This window comes from Lactuca saligna, chromosome 5 (assembly GCF_052625555.1).
Source record: "Lactuca saligna cultivar CGN05327 chromosome 5, ASM5262555v1, whole genome shotgun sequence".
In the NCBI taxonomy this organism is placed as follows: Eukaryota; Viridiplantae; Streptophyta; class Magnoliopsida; order Asterales; family Asteraceae; genus Lactuca; species Lactuca saligna.
The window spans coordinates 69101794-69125938 of NC_136421.1; the positions used below are offsets into that span (position 1 = coordinate 69101794).

Genomic DNA, 24145 nt, shown 5'->3' on the forward strand with positions numbered 1-24145 from the left:
CTAAGGAAATGGTAAAATGTTTTTCGAAAGAAAAGAGTTTTAGAAAAGTAAAAAGAATTTTAGAAAGATAAGAACTTTGAAAAGAGAAAAGGGTGTGGTGCATGCGATCAGCCGAGCTCAAGTAAGTACTCCCAAATTACCCATACAACAGTATGTATCAGTTAATGTTGAGTTTCAGTTTCAGTATCAGTAGAACAACATGTTAGTATAGGACTAAAGATCTAGGAGGATGCCTTATATGTCTTCTTTATGTATTTCAGCCTTATAAGAATTGCATGCTAACATGGAGTAGTCAGTAGTAGGATAGCCTGTTTAGGTTATGCCTGATAACATGATCTTAGCATTGTATGCTAGTAAATTTTCCCATTATGAGGATAGAATTGCTTGAGTAGTCTCCTATGTCTGAATGCTGCTTGCTTTGTGCTTTGTGGGACTCTAAGTGATGGGAGTTAGCCATTAGGTGAATGCGTCATGTCACATGTGAACAGGATTGAATAATCCCAAAGTGCTAGACTTAGCCCTATTGCGCAGCTCTTGTCTGAGTCTAACCGTTGTAGGGATGAGTCTTTTACTTGAAGGATTATCCGAGCCTCGCCGCATGTGATGGTATTCAGGTGATGGCTAATTGGCATCACAAGGAGGCTTTAAGCAGCTAAGGACTGGATCGGGTATAGTCAGAGAATTCCCTAGGGCAACCCTAGGATGGGAGTAACAGAGATCATTAGCATTAATAGTGAGTTGGTGGAGTCAAGGCAGTACTTGAGGAAAGGACGGATAGATGTGGAAGGTAGTATGGTCCCGTACTACTGGAAGCAGAGGATCCGTACTCGAATCAAGGAAAGATGAGATGAGACCAGGAAACTTGTGGTAGTAGTGGTTCCTCGAGATATATCAGTGTTCTTGATGTTTATTATGTTGTGTTTCAGAATGGTGATATTACGCCCTAAACCAACAGTCGGCAGTTCAGGTGTCGGAGGGGGATCAGGATCAGGCCCGGAGGCCGGGCAGTTGGATGAACAGACTAGGGAGTTTCTCTCTTCAGAGATTACTCGCACCATACTTGAGCAGAATCCTGTGATCTTCGGTTCGATCAAGGAGGGTATCTTAGAGATGATGGACGAGACGTTGAGCACCTTCCGTGCTGAGGTGGCGGCCATGATGGGGTCGTGCACGCTTACTTTTAGGGAGTTTCGGGCATACGGGGCTCCAGATTATCTTAGGGCACGAGACCCCACAAATGGTTGGCAGACTTGGCCAACGCCTTCCGCACTAGCAGATGTCCCGAGGGGGACAAGGTCAGATTGGCGTCCTGTCTTCTGAAGGACAGGGAACGGAATTGGTGGGAGGAGATTGTTCATGCCATCTGGGATGACGGAGCCTTGGATGCCATGACCTGGGCAGACTTTACTACCAGATTTAGAGCCGAGTTTGCACCGGTTATTGAGGTTCAGCAGTTAGCACGCGAGTTTCAGGATCTTACCCAGACTACAGAGACAGTGGTGGAGATTACCGCTAAGTTCAAGGAGAGGGCTCTTCTTGTTCCTCAGTACGCGACTGATGAGGAAATGAAGAAGGCTCGTTATCATGAGATGCCGCGGAGTGATATTCGCCAATTTGTGAGCCGGTCCAACTGTAAAACACTGGATGACATGATCGCTAGGGCGAGAGAGAGAGAGAGAGAGAGAGAGAGAGAGAGAGAGATTAACCTTCAGATGGAGAGAAAGAGGAAGTCGGAGGTGGCTCCAGGTACATGAAGTGCGGGAAAAAAGCCCAAGGGTTCAGATCACAGAGCTAGAAGTCAGCAGAGCCACGCTCGGTGTGGCAAGTGTGGGAGATTGCATGATGGGGCGTGCAAGGCAGGGAGTGCTGGCTGCTACAAGTGCGATCGGACTGGGCATATGAGCAGAGATTGTACAGCCACTACTGCCGCCGTTGCGGCATCATATCTGATTTGCTTCCATTGCAATCAGAGGGGACATAAAAAGTCCCAGTGTCCGAGTTTAGCTGCTGCAGGAAAGGTGTCAGCACCTGCTCCTGCTACTTTGAGGATTACAGATGGCCGTCAGGGCCGAGCTGAGACGCCGGTGGCAAAGAGTAGGGCTTTTCAGCTGACAACAGAGGAGGTACGAACAACTCCTGACGTGGTGACGGGTATGTATTTTCCCCTTATCTCCGCATTTATTATTAAGTGTTTCTTATGGTTATATGTTTTGTATAGGGTCGTTCTCAGTGAATGGCATTTCAGCTACAGTATTGTTTGATTCGGGGGCTACCCGATCATTCGTCTCTCTTGCGCTTAGCAAGAGGTTCAGTAGAGCTCCTGGAGAGCTAGATTATCCACTTGAGGTTGAGATAGCATCTGATAGGACCGTTAGGGTCGCAAGTGTACACAGAGGATGTTCTTTTACAGTTATTCGATGAGCGGTTTTTAGTAGACTTGGTCTCTATTCCCCTACGAGGGAACAAGGTTATGGTAGACATGGATTGGCTAAGCCCCAATGGGGCGGTGATAGATTGTGAGCTGCAGTTAGTGAGAGTTCGCACTCCCAGTGGGGGAGAGTTGGTGATTCAGGGCGAGAGGCCACAGCGCGGACCGGTTCTGTGTTCAGCAGCGAGAGCGAGGCGTTATTTTCAGTAGGGTTGTGTCGGTTATGTTGCCTATGTTCTAGATGCCCGGGAGAAGGGTAAGGCGACAGTTGATGATGTTCCGGTGGTACGGGACTACCCGAATGTATTTCCTGAGGATTTTCAGGGGATACCTCCTGAGAGGCAGGTTGATTTCGGGATTGACCTAATCCCTGGTGCGGCTCCGATAGCCAAGGCACCATATCAGTTAGCTCCCTCGGAGATGCAGGAGTTATCTACGCAACTACAAGAGCTGATAGACAAGGGTTTTATCAGGTCGAGCAGTTCGCCCTGGGGTGCACCGATTTTGTTTGTAAAGAAAAAGGATAGGTCGCACCGTATGTGTATAGATTACCGGGAGCTGAATAAGGTAACGGTGAAGAACCGTTACCCACTTCCAAGGATAGATGATTTGTTTGATCAGCTGCAGGGAGCGTCTTGGTTTTCCATGATCTGCGACCATACAGATCGAACAGCCCGAGTTGAACGAAGGGCAGACTGAGGAGGGAATCTACAGTGGGACTGTTGGTCAATCCAACCCACCGATAGTTAGGCAAAACCACCAAGATGGAGGAAATGACGGACATGGATGCAAATACAAGGATTTCATGGTGTCCAAACCACCGAGTCTATCTGGAAGCCCGACGCTGGTGGAAGTCATGAACTGGATCTCTGAGATGGAGACAATGTTTGAGAGTTGCGAGTGTAGCAACAGGCAGAAGACTGATCTTGCGGTTCCTCTATTGAAATCTGGAGTACTAAGGTGGTGGAAGCTACTAGCTAATTCGATGCCCAAAGGTGAAGCAAGCAAGATGCTGTGGGAGGATTTTCTGGTGCAGTTGAAGATGCAATAGTGCTCTGAGCAGGATCTTCTGGAGATCAACAACGAGTTCCAAAATCTGAAGACGGGAAGAATGAGCGTTACTGAATACACTGCAAGCTTTACTCAGAAAATGAAGCTTGTTCCTCACCTTGTCCTAACTGAACTCTCCAAGGTTAATAAATTTTCCCTTGGAGTACTAGCGGGCTTCGGTTTAATGGTCAAGCAAACTACCACTCTGAAAGCCGCCATCTGGGCTGCTAAGAATGTGGAGCCCAGATATGAGAGAAGGGTCTGGAGAGAGCTGAAGTTGGCGAGAAAAGGAAGCATGAAGGATCTTCAAAATCCAACAAAGAAAGGAAATTCTCAAAGATTTATGAAGAAGGAGGAGGTGAAGCCAAGTGGTGCGAAAAGTGTAAAAAGAAGCACTTCGGGAAGTGTAGCGAGGAGGTGACTTCCTACAAATGTGGAAAGACAGGGCATTACACTAGCAAGTGTGCGTCCAACAAGAAGGTGTGCTATGGATGTAACAAAGAAAGCCATATTTCTAGGGATTGCCCAAAGAAAAATAAGGAAGCAAGGTCAAACATGCCACCAAGGCCAAGGGCATTCCACATGATCCTCGACGAAGCAGAAAACAATGCGAGGAACCAAGGATGAGGAATTCATACCCAAAGATCAAGCTATGAGGTAGCCAAAGAGATAGAACCATATGATGTAGCCAATTAGAGGCATAGTCTAGGGTGAACTTGAAAACCTATGTAATAGTTTCAAGAAATAATAAAGCTTTTGTTTTGTTATCTGATGTGTTAAACTGCTATGTAATTTTCCTGTATGATGACTTGGGGACTGCGAGACAATACTTGGGACGAGTATGAGTAGGTGTGAAAGGTAGTAGATGCATATACTACCGGAAGCACAGGACTCACGCTTGGATCAGGGAAAGTCACAAGGTTACCAAGAAGCCCATAATTGAGTCCGTTTTATTCAAGCATTTGGTTAACATCGTTTTGGTAATGACTAAGAATATTGTTGTTATTTTGACCCTAGTGGTCATATCAAATTGCGTCCGAATACGATGAGTATGTTACGTGGTTCAGAGAACCAAGTTCAATGTAACATCTGACATAAGCCTTAGGATCGAAGTAAAAGGTAAAGGGATCACGACAATTTCTTGTAGCTAGAAATACTACCATTTAAGATGTGATTAGAACATGAAGGAAGGTATAGCCTGTTCTGGAATGACTCTAAAAGACCTGAGTCCAAGCATTGCAACATACGATGATAGGTCATTAGAATATGACACATCGTTCCATTGTAGTAATAAAAGAACTTATCTTAAGCTTGTATCCAGTAAGGATCGAGATTGTGACTTGAAGGTCATAATTTGGAGTCTAACCTGAGATAAAGAGCAGGTGTAAGATCGAGTACTGCTTGCAGTCAATAAGTCTAAGAGATAGCTCCGAAGGAATATAGAAGTTATAATTATTACCTAGGATGAAGATTGTGACAACCGTTAAATTCTGGTCAATTCAAAGTCAAATAAAGTCAACAAGTCAAACCGGTCAGCTCAACTAACCCTTGTGTACTAGGACTTACGTTCAGTATTTACTAAACAACTCGCTATTCTGATAAGAAATCATAAATCGAAAAGTACATACAACTAGATCTCCTTAACCTAAAAACTGCGGTAAGTGGCAAGCCAAACCGATAAAACCATGTTGCATACTCATCGAGAGTGTGTAGGATCCTTAATCATGGCTTAACGGGGCTCAAGAACCATGCATTGCGGGGACAAACACTCACAATTGTCACAAATGAAACATCTCTCAATCGTTTTCACTCTATCTCTCTCTATGTCAAATCTCTCCAAGTATGTGAAATCTCTCTCAAATATCTCTCTGTATTAGAAATCTCTCCAAGAATGTCAAATCTCTCCCAAATCCCTCTAGGTATGTGAAATCTCTCTCAAATATCTCTCTATATGAGAAATCTCTCCAAGAATGTCAAATCTCTCCCAAATCTCTCCAAGTATGTGAAATCTCTCTCAAATATCTCTCTGTATGTGAAATCTCTCCAAGAATGTCAAATCTCTCCCAAATCTCTCCAAGTATGTGAAATCTCTCTCAAATATCTCTCTGTATGAGAAATCTCTCCAAGAATGTCAAATCTCTCTCAAATCTCTCCAAGTATGTGAAATTTCTCTCAAATATCTCTCTGTATGTGAAATCTCTCCAAGAATGTCAAATCTCTCCCAAATCTCTCCAAGTATGTGAAAACTCTCGCAAATATCTCTGTGTATGAGAAATCTCTCCAAGAATGTCAAATCTCTCCCAAATCTCTCCAAGTGTGAGAAATCTCTCCCAAATCTCTCTCAAAAGTTTCCCATAACTTTTTGGAATCATTCGGGTCATTCCGACCCTTAACCGGGTCAAAAACGGCTTAAAACGGGGTAAAAACGAGAAAACGGGACCTTAGGAACCGAAACCCTTCTTAAGGAGCCGAAGCTCCTTAAGACCGAGACTAGGAACCGAAAAGGCCCCAGGACCGAACCGAACCCTATAGCTGAGACTGAGTCTCGGTCTCTGTCGCCTTCTCTCGGCCGCTTCTTACTCTCTGTTCGCTTCTCGCACTCTCTCTCTCTACCCGCCTCTCGGTCTCTGTTCTCGCTTCTCTCCTCTCTTCTCTTCTCTTCTCTTCTCTTGGTCTCTATCCTCCCCTCTCGGTTCCTGCCCTCTCTCTTCTCCCCTCTCAGTTCCTGCCCTCTCTCTTCTCCCCTCTCTCCTCTCAGTTTCAGCATCAGAAGGCCGAACCTCGGTCAGATTTCAGAAATTTGTCACTTTTAGCCCCTTTTTGATATTTTTAACATTTTAAGCCCGTTTTTCGTGATTTTAAAGCGGGATTTTCTCCAGAAATTATATTTTAACATAATAAACTCTAAATATTCATAATTTAAATATATTTTGATAAAAATCATTATCTAAATAATAAAAATCAAATTGGTGAATTATTAAAGGTGGAGTGTTGACTTTGCCTTATCCAATGTCACAAGCAACCACCCCACACCCACTCTATGACCAGCCATACCTCCCCACCTTACCTAGGTCACTTCAATGTCCCTTACACTCAATTTACACTCATTCCCACGTTTTTAGAGCTGGAACAAACATCCTCTCTCCTCATTTCTCTCATTTGCTCTCATTTCACTAAGTATCAAACACCACTTTTCTCTCAAACTTTTTCCACTCCAATTTCGAGATTTAAGGCTGATTTTCAAGTGTTCTTCCACTCTTAGTAAGTATAATTCATCCTCCTTATGATTATTTCACTTCATTCTACTCAAATCACGGATATCTTACACAAACTCCATCATATTTGCGTTAGGGCTTCGAATCTTCAAGTGATTCTTCAAGTGTTCTTGGGTTGAACACTTCTCTTCTTCAATACTTATCTACTGAAATCACTCAAGGTGAGTTCATACCCCTACATTTTCATGTTTTCTCAAGTTTTCAGGGGGGGAATACAAGTTAAAACACCAACAACATAACTAAAATTTTCTAACAGCCTTCATCAGAAAAGTTCAACTCCATTCACGGACTGTTTTGGGCATCTTAAACATTTTTGTTTTCAAAACTGTACACGGTGCAAATAGTTCAAGTTTTTAGCTTTAAAATGACTACTTGCACATCTCCATACGATGTTTCTACAATTTATGGTGATTTTTACAAAACAGCCTGTCTTTTCAAACACAAACCCGGACCAGTCTGTGAATATGAGCATTTTAAGACAAGTTAAAAGCTTCCAAAAATCATGATAAAAATTGTGAGTAAACTAGACTCATTTTAGGAACTCTCAGAATTTACGGATCTAGTTTTCGACTTTGTATGATTTTTCTATGATTTTTCTAAAACAGTGCTGAAAGACTAAGAATTAATTAACAGCTTCTAACTATCAAAACACTTTGTAACATGTTGAGCAAAGTGTTAAATCTTTGATAACTTCATATATTACATGTATTTCTTGTCATGATATATTTATATAATAGGAAATTACTTGCTGAATTTATAAGAATCCTCCATCATAATCAATAGTACAAAACAAAGCAAGTTAATCATAGTTATATCGTACTATACGTTTGACTTACATAGAGTGGGATTCTTAAACACCACAAAGAAATATACTAAACTATAATAGGTATAGTTAGGGTACATATGCATTTCAAACATTTTAATAAACTATAATAGGCATAGTTTATGATCATTTACATAACATACTCGTATAAAAGGGGGTACAAATACAAAGTGTCGGGTTTATATACAAAAAGGGGTACAAATACAAAGTGCCGGTTTTCATACAAAAAGGGGTACAAATACAAAGTGTCGGGTTTATATGCAAAAAGGGGTACAAATACAAAGTGCCGGTTTTTATATAAAAAGGGGTACAAATACAAAGTGTCGGGTCTTTATACAAAAAGGGGGTACCGATACAAAGTACCAGGTTCACTTAAGATAGTTATTATGATATTAAAACTATATTGCATCTAGAACTGTTAGACTTCAACTATAATCGCTGAGCGTACATGTTTGAGTCTTATAAGAATTTTGTCTCGATTGGCCTAGAATTAGTGATGCCTGCCTCATCTTCTGTTCCTTGTTTGGTTGTGGACCTAGGGCAGACCCACTATATTCAACGTTTTATCTAATTTAAACCTTATATAACTTATATATGCTGGACGATTATAGAGGAACTCTACGGGTCATTCTAGGGTTCATTAATGCATCATAAAGGAATATTTCTATTCACACTTAACTAAGAAAATATTGGATTTTCTGCAAATCAAACTATATCGATTTTACAATGAAAAACGGTTTCGACTTCAAACAAAACTCTTATGAACTCACCAACTTAATTGTTGACACTTTTCAAAACTACTTGTATTCTCAGGAAATCAGTGAAACAGGAAAACTTCATCGCTTTGAGGATGGGACGTTAAACCGTCAACAATTTATATTTGTCATCATAATGTAATTGATTTTGAATCATGTAAACATATACTTTGGTGTAACTTTTTCAATTATATATATGTTGGTTGTATTTACTTTGAGCACTATTATATACGCTGTTGTGATACTGTACATGAAGTCCTCCACCCCCAGACGTTTCCGCCATCCTTGGTTTGGGGGTGTGAAAAACATATAACATATGGAGTCATTATACGAGCCCAGTTTCGCTGATGATTCCGGGACTTAATCATCCTAAGGGGGAGATAATTGTAACGCCCGTAGATCCGGGCTAGTCAATTTAGAGATGATAAGGGGTCGAAAATGACTTTTCGACAAAAGATTATTTAGAATAAATAATCTTAACCAAGTCGTAGAATATGTCACAAGGTTTCCGTACATATAAAGAGCGTTGAAATCTGAGTTATAACGAAGAAGTTATGACCCGTCGAAGTTTCGCGACGGAACCGATACGACATCGGGAAGCGTAAATAGTGAATTTACGATAGAGCGAGATTTAACCTTAGCAATAAAAACGAAAGTTGTAGAATACGTTAAACCAAGAGCGTCAATAAAAAGAACGCCCAAATCTGACTTCATATGAGGAAGTTATGAATTTTCTAAGATTTGGCTTAGCAGTGTATGACCCGAAACTCGATTTTTAGTTCGAGCGGTTATTGGATTACACGACCTAAATGAGAGTTGAAGATATCATTAATAGGAACTAAAAGGTAAAAAGATAGACAAAAATGGATTCCGTATAAAGGAGTTACGAATTCTTCGCGGTCATTTAGCAGTCTAAACTCCTCCTACTGTTAAATTTGAGATCGGTTGAGAATTAGCCGACGAATTCTAAATGAAAGTTGTAGATCTTGTTTTTACCTATGCGTGGATCTAAAGAACATCAAAAACGGAGTTCGTATGCGAGAGTTATGATTTTTCTAAGTTTGAAGGCTGATACGCGATAGGGGTGACGTGGCACCACCATAATTGGACACGTGGCACCACCAGAAGGCTGCCACATGACCCAACTCGGCGAGTAGGTCCTCCTACTCGGCGAGTCCATCAGCCAGAACCCCTATAAATAGAGGTGCCGGGTTCCCTCACTTCCTCACACCTTCAAACCTCACTTTCTCTCTCTAGTTTCTCTCTCTAACCTCCCTTAGGCCCCCTAAAGTCTAGGTAAACCCCCTAGCACCCGAAGGAAGCCCCGAGGCTCCCAAAGTCCCTAGAAAAGAGTCTTTTAGCTCGGGAACGCTGCTCCAGCAAAGCCCGATTTTCAAGAAAACTCGTTGTAAGTGATCTACACCTAAGCTATCTTTAGTATAGATTATGTTTCAATATAGTAATGTTATTAGGACCTTAAATTAATTATTTGGGCTATTATTATAAGTTATATTGAGTGTTATTTAACGCGTATATAATAATAATAATAGCTAGACTATTAATTAGTTGTGGTTAATGTCAGACTAAACCCTAGTCATATTGGTACTAGGTTTTGTCGAGGAAAATTGTGTTAAGAATAACGAAGTGCTGTCCAAGCGCCGAGTCACCACCTTCCCAGGTGAGTGTATAGTTACTTTCATCTTACATATAGATATGAAGTATTTTATAAATTACGTGCTATGTGTGCATATTATCTAAGTACTTGCTGTCTATGCTAGATGAACGATTTTATGCATGTTTTAAATGATTTAAATTGTATATGTATTCTATATCTACAATAATGTTGGGGGTAAAACATGGGTAGATGTAATAGATGGAATATGAGTTGGATGATGAGTTGAGAGGTGCTATAGACCACGAGGTGAGGGTAAGAGGTGGACGATGTGAGAAGCCTTTCCCAAATGATGGCCCCGTCATTCAGCAGAGTATGGATGACAACCACAAACTATTCTAGACAGTCCAGTGGAACACTAGCAGGATCGCAACCTGTAGGTGTTATGAATGATGTGTTCACCCGGTGTACTCTAAACCCTGACGTCCATGCAGACTTGGTGCCTAAACCTTGGTGATCATGCAGACTTGATGCCTAAACCTTGGTGATCATGCAGACTTGATACCTAAACCTTGGTGATCATGCAGACTTGATGCCTAAATCCTGGAGCCTATGTAGACTTAGTGCCTAAGCCCTAGCGACTATGCAAACTTACTCTTGTTGTGTAAACCATGGCAAAGATGGACTTCGTGTCGATTCCTTAGGATGATCCTTAGGAATGAATGAACAAGGAATAGCTGATTCTTAGGGTCGACCCTTACTACTAAAGATGATAATGGGGATGGGTAATTGGGTTGATTGTTTGATTGTTTAAACATAATAATTATATTATTGTGGGTTGAAAACCCTATGTACTCATCAGGTTTCCCAACCTGACCCACTCACTTTATTTATATCACAGGTGTCGATATGAAGTGACATTACACTGAGAGATTAAAGAGATATAGATCACTAGTGTAAATGAATGTAAGTTCTGTTTATGCTTCTGTTTATGTATTGACGATGACATCCCAAATGTTTTAAAATGAATAAAATACGTTTCTTCGAAAATGCTTTGATAACGTATTCATCGTGTTTTTCTAGGAATAAATTCCACAACATTTTTATTAAAATAGGTACTCTGATTTTCATAAAGCATAAGCAAAATTCGGTCTTTTCTGGCCGTGAAAATGGGGATGTCACATGCACACGGCGGGTGGCCTTAAGGTCTAATCGGGATTCGAAGGAACTCGACGAGTCACCTCGATAACTCAGCGAGTTGGATTGTGCTTCAAAGGACTCGTTGAGTAGTTGGGTGTACTCGACAAGTTGAGGTCAACATGGACTGTTGACCTTGACTGAGGACTTTAACCTTGATCAGGGGTTGACTATTGGGTTATGGAGTACCTTATAGGGTTAAAGACTTATGCGTATATTGAACTCTGGTTATAAGTGGTGGGGCCTGTGTCGAGTGATCCGAGAGTTGGAGTTTACCTTCCGAGTCGACATCTGCGAGGTGAGTTATCCTCACTATATCGATAGGGTCTACGGCACCAAGGTTGGCCTTTTAGTTGTTACTATTATGGTATGTTGCATGTGGTTATGATTTGTTAGTTCGGAATCGAGATAGACAGTATGTTATGCTTTTATGATCCGTAGGGATTGGTGTGTTAGTGACCTACTAGGTCAGTACTCTAGTTACAGGAGAATTCTATGATGGTGATCAGTGAGATAGATATGTTTAATGTTTGTATATGCCAGTATATGATAGCTATGCACACATGGTTATTTGCTTGTTGGTTGGTTTGAGGCGGTCCTGCATTGTGCTGAAGGCCAACATACCCTATGAGCAGCCTGGGGAGACTGTAGACCCACGTGGCGGACCAGTTATGCCGAAGGCTCAGGATTTATCCAAAGAGACTGTAGGCCCGGTAGGGCGGTCCAGTCAGGCCGATGGCCCAATATGCATGTTGATTGATTGATTATTACTGTTATGGTATTGTCAGTGTGATATTGGTATTTTGGGGGTAGCTCACTAAGCCCTCGGGCTTACAGTTTCAGTTTACTTTTTCAGGTACTTCAGGAGATCATGGAAAGGCGAAGGCGTAACCGTATCGCTCCTCATCCTTATGTTATGATTTTTGGGACACTCTGATGGAAAATGATTTGAAAACATTTTGTAAACAATGCTATGTGGTTTTTATTTATGATGGGAAAAAAAAAGTTTAAATTTGGTGTGAATTTTATGGATGTTACAAATTGAATTGAATCTTGCCTTGAATCCGGATTGAAATGGAATGGAATTGCATTTTGAATTGATTCTAAGGGTTTAGAATCCTCAAAATCGCAGGTAAGAGCTCTGATTTTTGCCAATGGAAACCCTAAAAATGGATGCATAGGTCCCTATTTATATTTTGTGGAAGAAAAAACAACGATTTGGCGATGTGGGACGTTGGACGTCCTAGGAGACGTCTTAGACGTTGTGTATAACGCCTAGGCGTTCTTCGTACGTCTTTGCATGCTCTCTATCATCCTTGAAATACACTAAAAAATGGCCTAAAACGGTCGGCATCCTAGGGGACGTCTTAGACGTTGCATATGACATCCTTCACAAATCCGAGCTCCTTACGTAACATGCCATTCCAACACGAGATACCTCTAAAACTCATTGACATCATAGGGGACGTCTTAAATGCCTGGTAGGACTTCGACGACTCTCTGCTCCTTAATCTTCCCAGTCGTGGACCTGTTTGACATTGGCGTCCTACGGGATGTCATAGATGCTTGATCCGCGTCCTTCATCTTCCGGGCATGTTTTGGTGATGAAAACTGCATAATCATCAAAAACACAAAACATGAATGTTGTGGGAATTTCTCTCTAGTTTCCAAAACTTCTTGAATCACGTCAATCAGATCTCCAAACCTTGAGATATGACCAAAATAGTGAAGAGTGGTCAATTTTTCCCAACAACCTTTTTTCTTCATTAATTTGGCAATTCGTCTCTCATGTTTGTTAGCTTCCTTTTGTGCTTTTTTCTTGTGGCTTCTGCCCACTTTTAGTCATATATGATTACCTACATGTAATGTTCAACATTCCATCAAATTAGTTCCATTCTCGGGCAATTACACATCAATTCAATATATTTAGTATAATTTATTGTGCTATAAATATAGTTCGATCACAAATGGGTTTAAAATTGTCTTTCCCCAAATCCCGAAGCCTGATGATACTTGATCTTCAGGTCATGGACCCAAATTATAATATGAATTGAAACAGGGTGTTACACCTCTCCCCCACTTAAATTAGATTTCATCATCGAAATCCCTCCTTGCTACTTTCCAAGAAATCAGACGATCCGACCAAATATTCCAGATCCTTGATAAAAGTTAACCCTAACATACGATGACCTTCCAATAATCAAACCCATCCTTAGTAGAACTCACATAATGATGACGATCAAATCCTTACTCCTACTAACCTTAACTAATAAAGGACAACCATCACTACTCAGCTCAAATCCAGGAATCCAATACCTTATCTGACTTTTCGACAAACAAAACCATTCTGAATCACAGCCAATATGGCTCGACTTCACAATGTAATTAGAATGAAATCCTTATGACCGTAAATTATCCTGCCGACCAAACATTCACATTTTCAATCCATCCAAGATCTTTTGAGCTCCGAGCTGATCTACCAATTATCTGAAGCGCCAGGTTCCCGATCGATTTCTGAAACCGACATCATTCAAATAACTGTACCACGAGACTTTATCCAAGAATTTGCCCGGAAAGGCTACTCTAACCTACTTGTATATAAGGCTTCAACAACCCTCTAGTTCAAACCAGGGATAACATAACTAACCATTACACCGATGTAACATGACCTGCTTTTCTCTAAATGAATGTTACATGCACCACAGGTATCCAAATAGCCCACAACCTTCCTCAATCCTATGAATGTTGTGGCCTTCCCATAGTCTCACGAACCATCCTACCATGATCTAGTTCCACTTAGAGGAAACTACGAGCCTAAGAATAGCTTCTCAACATCCTTGTAATTGCTCATCGTCTAGGTGAATGCTACGGGCCACCCCGTAGTCTTATAACAGTACTACACTATCTGCCAACCTAGTCTCAATATCATTGTAAGTGTGTTGAGTACCAACCTTTTTTAATTGTGTTGAGGGCTTAATGATGTATGAGGGGTTAGCCCATACACAATAACCATACGCCAACACTAAGGCAAGCTCAGGAAAGCCGGTAAGCCCATTATTAACCATGTCGGTTCCTCTAGCAATCCATATCAACTACATAATCAACAAAGGGATATCTTGTACTAATAAATTATTCAAGCAAGTACCCATGCCATATCACGAGAAACACGGAAAAACATTAATATTATTAGGGGTCAGGATATTAACTGAAAAGCAAACCATAATCAAATTAACTAATATAATTGAACCATTTTAACCGAACCATTACTAAAAAATATGATGTGGTTTCTAATTTTGATTAACCAAATACATATGGTTCGATTATCGTTTTCATCTAAAACTGAACCATTATAAACCGAACCGAGTCAATAATATTAATAAATACTTTTAACATAATATAATTTTAAATATATGGTATGTAATTATATTAAGAATTTAAAATTTAAAATGTAGTTATTTAGAATTAGAGATGATAAGTAATCTCTCTCTCTCTCACTCTCTCTCTCTCTCTCTCTCTCTCTCTATATATATATATATATATATATATATATATATATATATATATATATATATATATATACTTGTACGTACTTTTTATAAATAATCTTAAATTTTTATAGAAACATGTTTTTATTTATTTTGTCATCTTGGACAAAACATTATAGTTAACCAATATTAACCATAAACCATAACCATTAATCGATTAAAACCGCTAACGAAAACCAATATTAACTACTACTTGTTAAAATACATTAAGAGATTGTAATAGTTATGGTTCAAACCAAACCATTCCATATACAACTTAAATATTATTATATTAGATGGTACAATTATTGTTTTAATCCTTAAATGAAATAAAAATAATAATTATTGTGTAATATAAAAATATTAAATGGAAGAAAAAACGAAATATTCCAACTTAAAGATAACGTTTGTGTGGTTTGGCGGTGACTTTTGGGGATCATTTTCACATTAGCTGTGACAATATAAACCATTGTTGTTGAGGATAATTTAGTCATCTGAGAATCTTCGCAATTATTTCGTATAAAATATCCCGAATATAGATTTGAAATTTAGGATCCTTCAAGCATACAGCAATGGCGTCTTCTTCCACTTCATCTATTCACAAGAGCTTTAAATATGATGTGTTTTTGAGTTTCAGAGGCGAAGACACTCGCACAAATTTCGTTGATCATCTTTATCATGCTCTACAACAGAAAGGGATTCACACTTACAAAGACGACGAGAGAATTAAGAAGGGAAACGTGATCTGTGATGAGCTCATCGGATCCATCGAAGACTCAAAACTCTATCTCATCATTTTCTCCAAAAACTACGCATCTTCATCCTGGTGTTTAAACGAGCTTGTGAAGATAATGGAATGTCACAAGAACGACGAGCACACTGCCTACCCTATTTTCTATGATGTCGAACCGACGGAAGTCCGCAATCAAAGCGGGTCAGTTGAAAAAGCCTTGGCCAACCATGAAAACGACAAGGCTGTTGGGAAATGGAGGGACGCTCTGAGAGAAGCTGCAAATTTGGCTGGATGGGAGTTAAAGAGCGCTGCGTATGGGTAATTCATCATCCTATTTTTTTTTTTTCATTTCTGTGAAATCCGGCTCAACTCGACTAAAAGTTCCCAATCATTTCCATTCTAAATCGGTTTCCACTTTCAGTATTTTCGTATTTATCAAAAGAGGAGCTTGAGCATTCAGTTTTGTCGTAATTCAATCCTAAGGAAAAAAAAACATTTCAAATTATTTCATCATATGATATATACGGAATATTTTTTAAACTTATTTCTTTCTAATCTGAGTTTACCCTGGAGCACCGGATGGAAAAGCCGAAAAGGATCGGACATGGCATCTCATGTTACATCATGTACATTTGTTTTCTATAGATGTGAAATTAATTCTTATGGGGTTTTGAATAAGCTAATTAATTTTTTTTTTTTAAAATACAGTCGTGAAGCTAAATTTATCCAAAAAATTGTTGAAGAGCTTTCACTAGAGTTACGAGCCATCAATTTCAGCATTGATGAAAAATTAGTAGGCATGGAGACCCGAATCAAAGATGTTTTATCGTCTTTAGGATCTGCTTTTGATGATGTCCGCATGATTGGGATCAAGGGAATGGGAGGTGGTGGGAAGACAACTTTGGCCAGAGCTGTTTTTGATCAAATATCCTTTCAATTCGAAGGTGCAAGCTTCGTTGAGAATGTAAGGGAAGTTTCAAAAGCTTCTTTGTCTGGATTGAAGTCGTTGCAAAATCAAATTCTTTCTGATGTCTTCAATGATGATCAGGGCATCTCTGTTAGTAGTGTTTATGACGGAAAAAACAAGATGAAGAGGAGGATGCCTGGTAAAAAGGTTCTTCTTGTTCTAGATGATGTGGATCATTTAGAGCAGCTTGAGGCCTTAGCCGGTGAGACAAATTGGTTTAAGCCAGGAAGCAGAATTATCATTACAACAAGAGATGAGCAAGTGCTCGTGGCACATGGAGTGAAGTCGATTCATAACGTCGTGTTGTTATTGGATGAGGAAGCAATTTGCCTCTTTAGTAAGTATGCATTTGGGAGAATGAATCCAAATCCAGGGTATGAAGAGCTATCACAACAAGTTGTGCATTATGCTGCTGGGCTTCCGTTAACGATCAAAGTTCTGGCTTCGTTTCTTTGTGGTAAAAATGAGCTTGAATGGATAGATGCCCTAGAAAGACTTAAAACAATTCCGTTAATGGAAACTCTGCAAAAGTTGGAAATAAGCTATATCAGTCTAGAGGAGGATTACAAGGAAATATTTCTAAATGTTGCATGCTTCCTTAAAGGATGGCCGAAAGCCCGTGCACTCAATGCGCTTGAAAGCTGTGGATTTCATGCTAGAAATGGTTTAAGAGTTCTTGAGCAAAAATCTCTCATAACTATTCATAACAATATTTTTTATGCCGAGCGTCTGGGCATGCATGACCATATTGAAGAACTTGGCAAGAATATTGTTCGTCGTTCACACCCGGATAAGCCTAACAAACATAGTCGATTGTGGATTAACAAAGAAATTGTAGATATCTTGTCTAATAAATTGGTAAGGATCAAGTTTAATCCTAAGTTAGAGCTTCCACATTTTTATTAACTGTGACACAAGTTTCAAGGTGTTTTCTTTTTGGATTACAGGGTACTGAAGCTACAAGATATATACAATTATACACATCGGAACTCAGTCCGGAAATTTTGATGAAAGGACTTAGAAAGATGAAGGAACTTAGATTTCTTGATGTGTCTATTGGATTTATTGATCCAAGTAAAAGTGATTGTTCTAACCCGAATCAGAAATTTAATAAATGGTCAAATGCTTTGCAATATCTGCGTTGGAACCATTATCCTTTTACGTCTTTAACCAAAACATTTCAAGCAAATAATCTTGTTACACTTGATATGGCTCACAGCAGAATTGTACAACTTTGGGAAGGGGGAGAAAGAAAGGTAGAATATGGTTGAGTGATTATTTTGCGATACCCTTTTGAATGATATACATCTGCTGCTTTGTAATTACACTAACATTCATCTTTTTTAACTTACCCTAGGTTCTTAGCAAGCTCAGATTCCTTGACCTCAACAATTCAATGTTGAGGACCCTTGATCTTGGACTTACTCCAAATATCGAGACGTTGAATCTTAAAGGATGTGGTGATTTGGTAGAAGTGCAGATGCCTGCTAGATGTTTAAAGCTCAAAACCGTCGACCTCAGTTGGTCAGCGTTGAGGACCCTTGACCTTGGGTCGGCTCCCAATCTCGAGCTGATAGATCTTGAAGGATGTTCGGATTTGGTAGAACTTCAAATGCCTTGTAGATCTCCAAATATGAGTTCCATCAAACTCGCAAACTCGAAGTTGAGGACCCTTGACATTGGGCTGACTCCAAATCTCAAGTATTTTGATCTTAAACTTTGTTATGATCTGGAAAAAGTTCACATGGCCGATAAATGCCCAAAGCTCACATACCTCGACATAAGTTATTCAAAGTTGAAGAACCTTGACCTCAGGCTGACTCCAAATCTCGAGACGTTAGATCTTGAAAATTGTAATGATATGGAAGAACTTCACATAGCCAATGGATGTTTAACAAAGCTTGTCTACTTAAACCTAAATCGTTGTTTGAGGTTTAAATCTTTTAAATTCTGGATAGAGAGTGTTGCTTCTCGTAACAAGTATGATTCTTCTTGTAGTGAGGATGAATCACTTGAGGTTGGTTCTATAGCTGAGTTACATCTGATTGTGGAGTCCCTAGATGGATGCCCTATTCACCCGAACAATAATTTGCCAAAGTTTCAGTTTACATGCTTTTATAAAGAAGATAAACCCTTATTGACTAGAAACCTTGAGAAGCTTATTTCTGTAGGTCTATGTGCTTGCATGAACCATGAGACCTTTTCAAGAAGCATTTGTGGGTTACAACATTTAAAGAAGATTAAACTCGAAGGCAGTATTCTAGAGGCCCCTAAGGACGTTGACCAGCTAGAATATCTAGAGGAGTTAGATTTGTCATATACAGAGATTAAAAATCTTCCCGATACCATTTGTGTGTTGAAACGTCTTAAATCTCTCAAAGTTAAATCCTGTTGGAATCTTGAGAAGTTACCAAAGGATCTTGGCCGATTAGAATGTTTAAAGAAGCTAATTTTATCATCTGCAAAGATTAAAGAACTCCCTGATAGCATTTGTATGCTGAAACATCTTGAACTTCTCAATCTTAGTTTTTGTTTGCTGCTTGAAACATTACCTGAAGAAATTGGCCGTTTAGAAAATTTAAAGAAGCTAACTTTGTCATCTGCAAAGATTAAAGATCTTCCTGATAGCATTTGCATGTTGAAAAATCTTGAATCTCTCCAACTTCACGATTGTTTATTACTTGAGAAGTTACCTGAGGATCTTGGCCGATTAAAATATTTAAAGCATCTGAACCTCAGTTTTTGCAAGCATTTACGAGATATCCCGGAGAGCATCTGTATGATGAAATGTCTAAAATATCTCAGTCTCTACTATTGTATTAAACTTGAGAAATTGCCCGAGGAACTTGGATGTTTAGAATGCTTACAAATTTTAGATATAACATGTACATGCATAAGTTATCTCCCGCAGAGCATCTTCTTATTGAAACGACTTCATATTTTTGGGCGGAGAGTGCTTCAGTCATGTGATTTTAGATCTGAGATACAACACTCAATATACCCAGGGATGATTTGGGAAGCTCCGAAGACCCGGAAAGAAGAAAATTCACATATATAATTTTAACGGGTATTTTTTCCTTTTTCTAATGCACATCTTACTTTTGTTTGAAATTTTACACTGATATGACAATAATTGATTTTCAGTCAAATATTTATAACTAAAGTTAAAAGAAAATACAAGTCCTATGCATACAAAAACACCATGTGTTCTAGTTATTATCGTTTCAATTAGATTTGGAGCCTTTATCATACAGTCTTAGAGTTCAAGAATGAGATGTTAAACTCCTAAAAACACATATGGATCTCATGCAAATGACTCAAAATGTAAAGACTTTATTTCTTTTTTTCTTCTTTTCTGGCATTTAAAATTATATTTGTGTTTCTATCTATCCTAACCTTTACATTGTTTAATGTAATTGATTCTTGTCCTTAGTATCTATAGGTCCTTTCAACATCATGCTTTCTTCTTTCTTCCTAAACCAAATAGTGTTGTTTTTAATATATCATAGAAGGCACCACACTCGATCGGGGAGAAAGTTGTGGAGGTGCACACTGAGCAAACCAAAGATGAGGTTGTTCTATTCATTAGAGAGCTGGAGTTTCTCCATCTTTTAGAAGTTCCCAACATGCAGCACAACATAAAGAGGTTTTTTTTTTTTTCTACTTGAACTCTTAGATTTATGATGTGTTTCCCTACTTCAAAATTATATCTTTCTTATAGCATCATACTTTCATTTCCCCCTGTTACAATGTTGTACTATGAAAAATCAGTGGGCAATAACTAGTAAAAAATTCTGGTTTAGTGGTAAAATAAGTAATCTCAAGTCCCCATTTGTTATGCAGGACAAGACAGGTGAAATAGCCATGTACTACGTTTGACATGCATTGGATTTGGAACAGGAGTGAGACCAATGTAAATGAGACAAATGATGTAATTTTTTGTCCCAACAAAGTTGATGGAACAAGACCGGGCATTGACTCACTCTCGTCCTCTTGTCAGTGCAAAGCACGTGAATGCGCTCTTTGTCCTTAACACTAGAAATAGCCGGAGAAAGCATATCTTGTCATGTCTCGTGTAATGAATGCAGCCTAATAGTAGAATGATCAAAGGTTATTCTATTAGATAAAAACCAAACAAAGATCTTTCCCAAACTATACACAACATTAGGTATATTACCAAGGTACTAGTACTTCAAATTTAAAATTAACTATACAATTTTATGAGCTAAATGCAAGAAATAGTTGTGTACACACATATACATGTGTGTTATAGCATCCTACCTTCATTTCTTTCTATTATAACATTGAAGTTTTTCCTATTGAGGCGTTGCAGTTTGAGAATTTTTACCCGCTATATATTGTTTTTTTTTTTTTTCTTTTTCTTATTGTAGCAGCGAAAAGTGCTTTGTATTTTAGATGAAATTGCTATCATTGGGTATTTTCAATATACAACGCAATAATAAGGAACATTTTTTGATGTACAATGCTATAATATACAAACCAATATACGTAGATGCTATTAATAAATAAATTAATGAAATTACAATGCTATTTCTTCTATATAGCCCAAATTTTATTAGACTTATTTACCTTATTATTTGGCTAAGTTATTACCTTATTTACCTGATTATTTGGCAGGCCCTGTGACACTCGGTTAATGAGAAGACTCTCTGACAATCTGTTTAATGAGAAGGCTCTATCCACGCGTCAGTTAGAACATAGGCACTTATAAACCTGGGAGAAACCAAAATTTTTGGCTTTTGGTTTTTTGGAAGAAACCAATAATGTTTTTTTCCCATATTTTTTTTATCCTTTTTTGGTTTTGGTTTTGGTTTTTCTGGTTTTTGGGTTTTTATTATTTAATTTCATTAACTATGCTCATTAAATTCTAAGACATAATTTACTAAAAAGATAACAAAAGACAAGTTGATCAAATTTAAAAAAAACAGAGATATTTAAAAACATTATCCTTCATTGTCTATACAATTGATAATGCATTACATGGTGCACCAATAGTGACTTGATATGTGGATGTAAAACAAATGTTGCTTCCATCATGTTGATGAATTCTATGAATTTGATTTGTACTAATAACACGAGCATCCCACATTTCAACAATGATAAGTTACATATCAAAGTTTCTTGCTATTTTTAACATCTAGTCCAAAGATATTTGAATCCAAAAATCGAACAAAAAATGAATGTATATTGCTACTTTTTGCATTTATCCTAGCTAGGACCTAAAAGCCAGAAATAGTAATGTACGTTATTATTATATATTAAAAATTTGGTGTTACTTATTAATATTATAAAATCCCATTAACCTCCTTGTTAGGAATTGGATTTTAAAAACAGATCCAATAACATAAAAACCATCAAATGATTCTAATATTGATTGAAACACTCTATAATACCCAAATGATTATAATGACGAAGATAGTTTAACTGATTCGAGATAGCCAATCTCCTAATAGGAATGAATTCCAATTTTCACACAAAAGATAGATACCTCACTCCTTGCCCACTACCCTCTTATACTATCTAACATAACGAACTAATAATATAAAATGCCTAAAATGCCCTTAAAGGCCTTGAACTAATAAAATTCTCTTTATTATGCTGATTTTCCATCTTACCCCTTTCTATAAAGTTGTACGTGAGTGAATGTATAACAATATCCCACCCTGAAAGAACCACCTTGTCTTCAAGGTGGATAAAGGGAAAGTCTTATGTACAATATCCAAATCCTCCCATGTGGTCCAGGTGAATGGTGGTCTTCCCTCTCCACCCCACAAAATCTCCAAAAATAGCAGAAGGGACAATTGGCAATACATGTTTCTCTTAGTGTGGCTTTTCCCTTTCTTAATTGGGTTTTCACTTGAACTCATAATAACTTCAGCAGTAACATGTACAACAACCTTGGTTACTGCCTCTCTAGCTTTTCCAAGCTTGGATGGTTTGCTCTCAACAAGTGGCACCTCCGTCACCTCAGTATGCAGCACCCCAATATGTGAAGATGTTCAAACTCCAAAACACATTCTCGAGAACCCTCACACCCATTCTACCTTTCCTGCTCTCACCTTTGTTGATATGTTGGTTAAGAAAATCAGCCACACCATATAGGGTAACATAACTATGCTCATGTCCAAACACTTCTCCAAATCCAACCACACTTTGTTTGGTCAGATTACCTACATACTTGAGGTCCCCCACCTGTAAGCAATCACTCTCATACACGTGCACTTTCAATGTCTTCAGTTTAATCTCCTTAAGCTTCTCAATTAGAGCTGGCGGCAACTCTATATTATCAGCAAGTATGGTCTCTACAAATTCATTCTTAACTGCTTCCATTAAAGGAGCCAAAGGGTTAGAAATCAAAGCAACATTTTCATCTATTATTGAATCAATCATTCATGGCTACTCTTGTGCATCAGATTCCTCCGTGAACAATCCCATCACCAATCACTTCAAATATGCCTTCAGATACAAGATTCCTCGTAAAAAACTCATTCATAAATTTGGTATCATCTTTCAACATAGTTGCAACCATTCTATTGTTTAAGTGGATTATGGTAGTCAAGCTTGCAGTTGTCACCTCATCCAATACTCTAGGCAAAACAACATCCTCGAGGTAACTGAATCTGTATGCTTTTGATGTATCTTTGATGAAGCCAGGGAATTCTTAATTGGTATTGCCTCCTTAAATACATGTTCTTTAAGTAAGTTGTGATGGCAGATGTGTGGTACATCATGGTCATATTCAAGACATCCAACAATGTCCATTATTAGTTCATCATAAAATATTTACTCAAGGATCTGTGGATTAACGGGGATGATACGTCTGACAATTTTGTATATTATGTGAAGGTCATCATAGTTCTCCAAATCTTCATACACTGAACAAATCCATTAGTTTCTGAAAAAATTGTTGATCATGTAGAATGAGCTCTGTTACACATAAGTGATCGGTAACGCTATTCTCCGCCACAACCTTAATAAGAGAAGGAAGCGTTGACAACTCTATCTCAAGCAACTCCCTCTGCTTGCCGTTGACACCAGGATATGTCTCGTCTTTATAAGTTTCTGAAGGATCATTTATCTCATGATGCCCACTTCTTGTTGAAGAGTCTTAATGTCACCATCATGTACAATATCTATCCCCATATGATTGATCTTGGGTGAAATGGTGAAATTGAACATCGGTCCAGTTGATGACTATTTGTGTGTGATTGGAGCGAAAACTCCATGCTTGAGTTTGAATTAAGGATCGGAGAAGGTGGTGCTTGCATGAGAAACGGTGGAACAATCGCCGATTGTGATTAATTTGGGTATCGTTGCTTTAATATCCAGTGGACTTGAGTTTTCTACACCCTTAACTGATTTAGTAATGATAGGGATTGGGTTGGAATTGTTACCTTTTTCAGAATCTATTTTCTGATCTGGTTTATATGAGTCCAAGGTTCTGATTTCGGCGCAATTGTCCATTCCAAGTCCATTTTTACGAAAACCTAAAAGCACTTATTCCCTTCCATCATCTAATGGAGTCGTTACCCCCGGACGTACGCTACACTGATACTCTGACAGTGTATCCACTTGGGAAACTGCACTAAACTGCCATGTTTCCGCGACCTTTGAAGACCGAAATCGACGACAAATAAGGCCCTTCAACTCCTCCCAATCTTGAATGGTCCGCCTCCGATGCTCCCATTCATAAAAAGTAAAGTGTTGTTCTCTAGAGACCTCACCGCAGCTTCCATCGTTTCTTCATATTCATACGAATA

General features: G+C 38.7%; 1 protein-coding gene across 5 annotated transcripts; it reads left to right on the top strand.

The window, feature by feature from the left end:
• The first annotated feature begins 15150 nt into the window (after window positions 1-15150).
• Window positions 15151-21164, top strand: LOC144997044 (TMV resistance protein N-like). 5 transcript variants are annotated; one of them, XR_013659697.1, is made up of 8 exons: window positions 15151-15715; window positions 16106-16361; window positions 16446-17222; window positions 17312-17620; window positions 17722-19431; window positions 19874-20010; window positions 20208-20545; window positions 21003-21164. XR_013659697.1 is itself a non-coding variant. In XM_078956862.1 (5 exons), exons 1-4 carry the CDS (start codon window positions 15237-15239, stop codon window positions 19420-19422), a joined length of 3606 nt encoding a protein of 1201 aa, XP_078812988.1. In that variant the 5' UTR covers window positions 15151-15236; the 3' UTR covers window positions 19423-19431; window positions 19509-19853. The 5 variants fall into 5 exon arrangements, 1 of the variants encoding a protein (XP_078812988.1); XR_013659694.1 differs by having other exon boundaries at window positions 16106-17222; XR_013659695.1 differs by having other exon boundaries at window positions 16106-17222; window positions 20208-20532.
• The last annotated feature ends 2981 nt before the right edge of the window (window positions 21165-24145 follow it).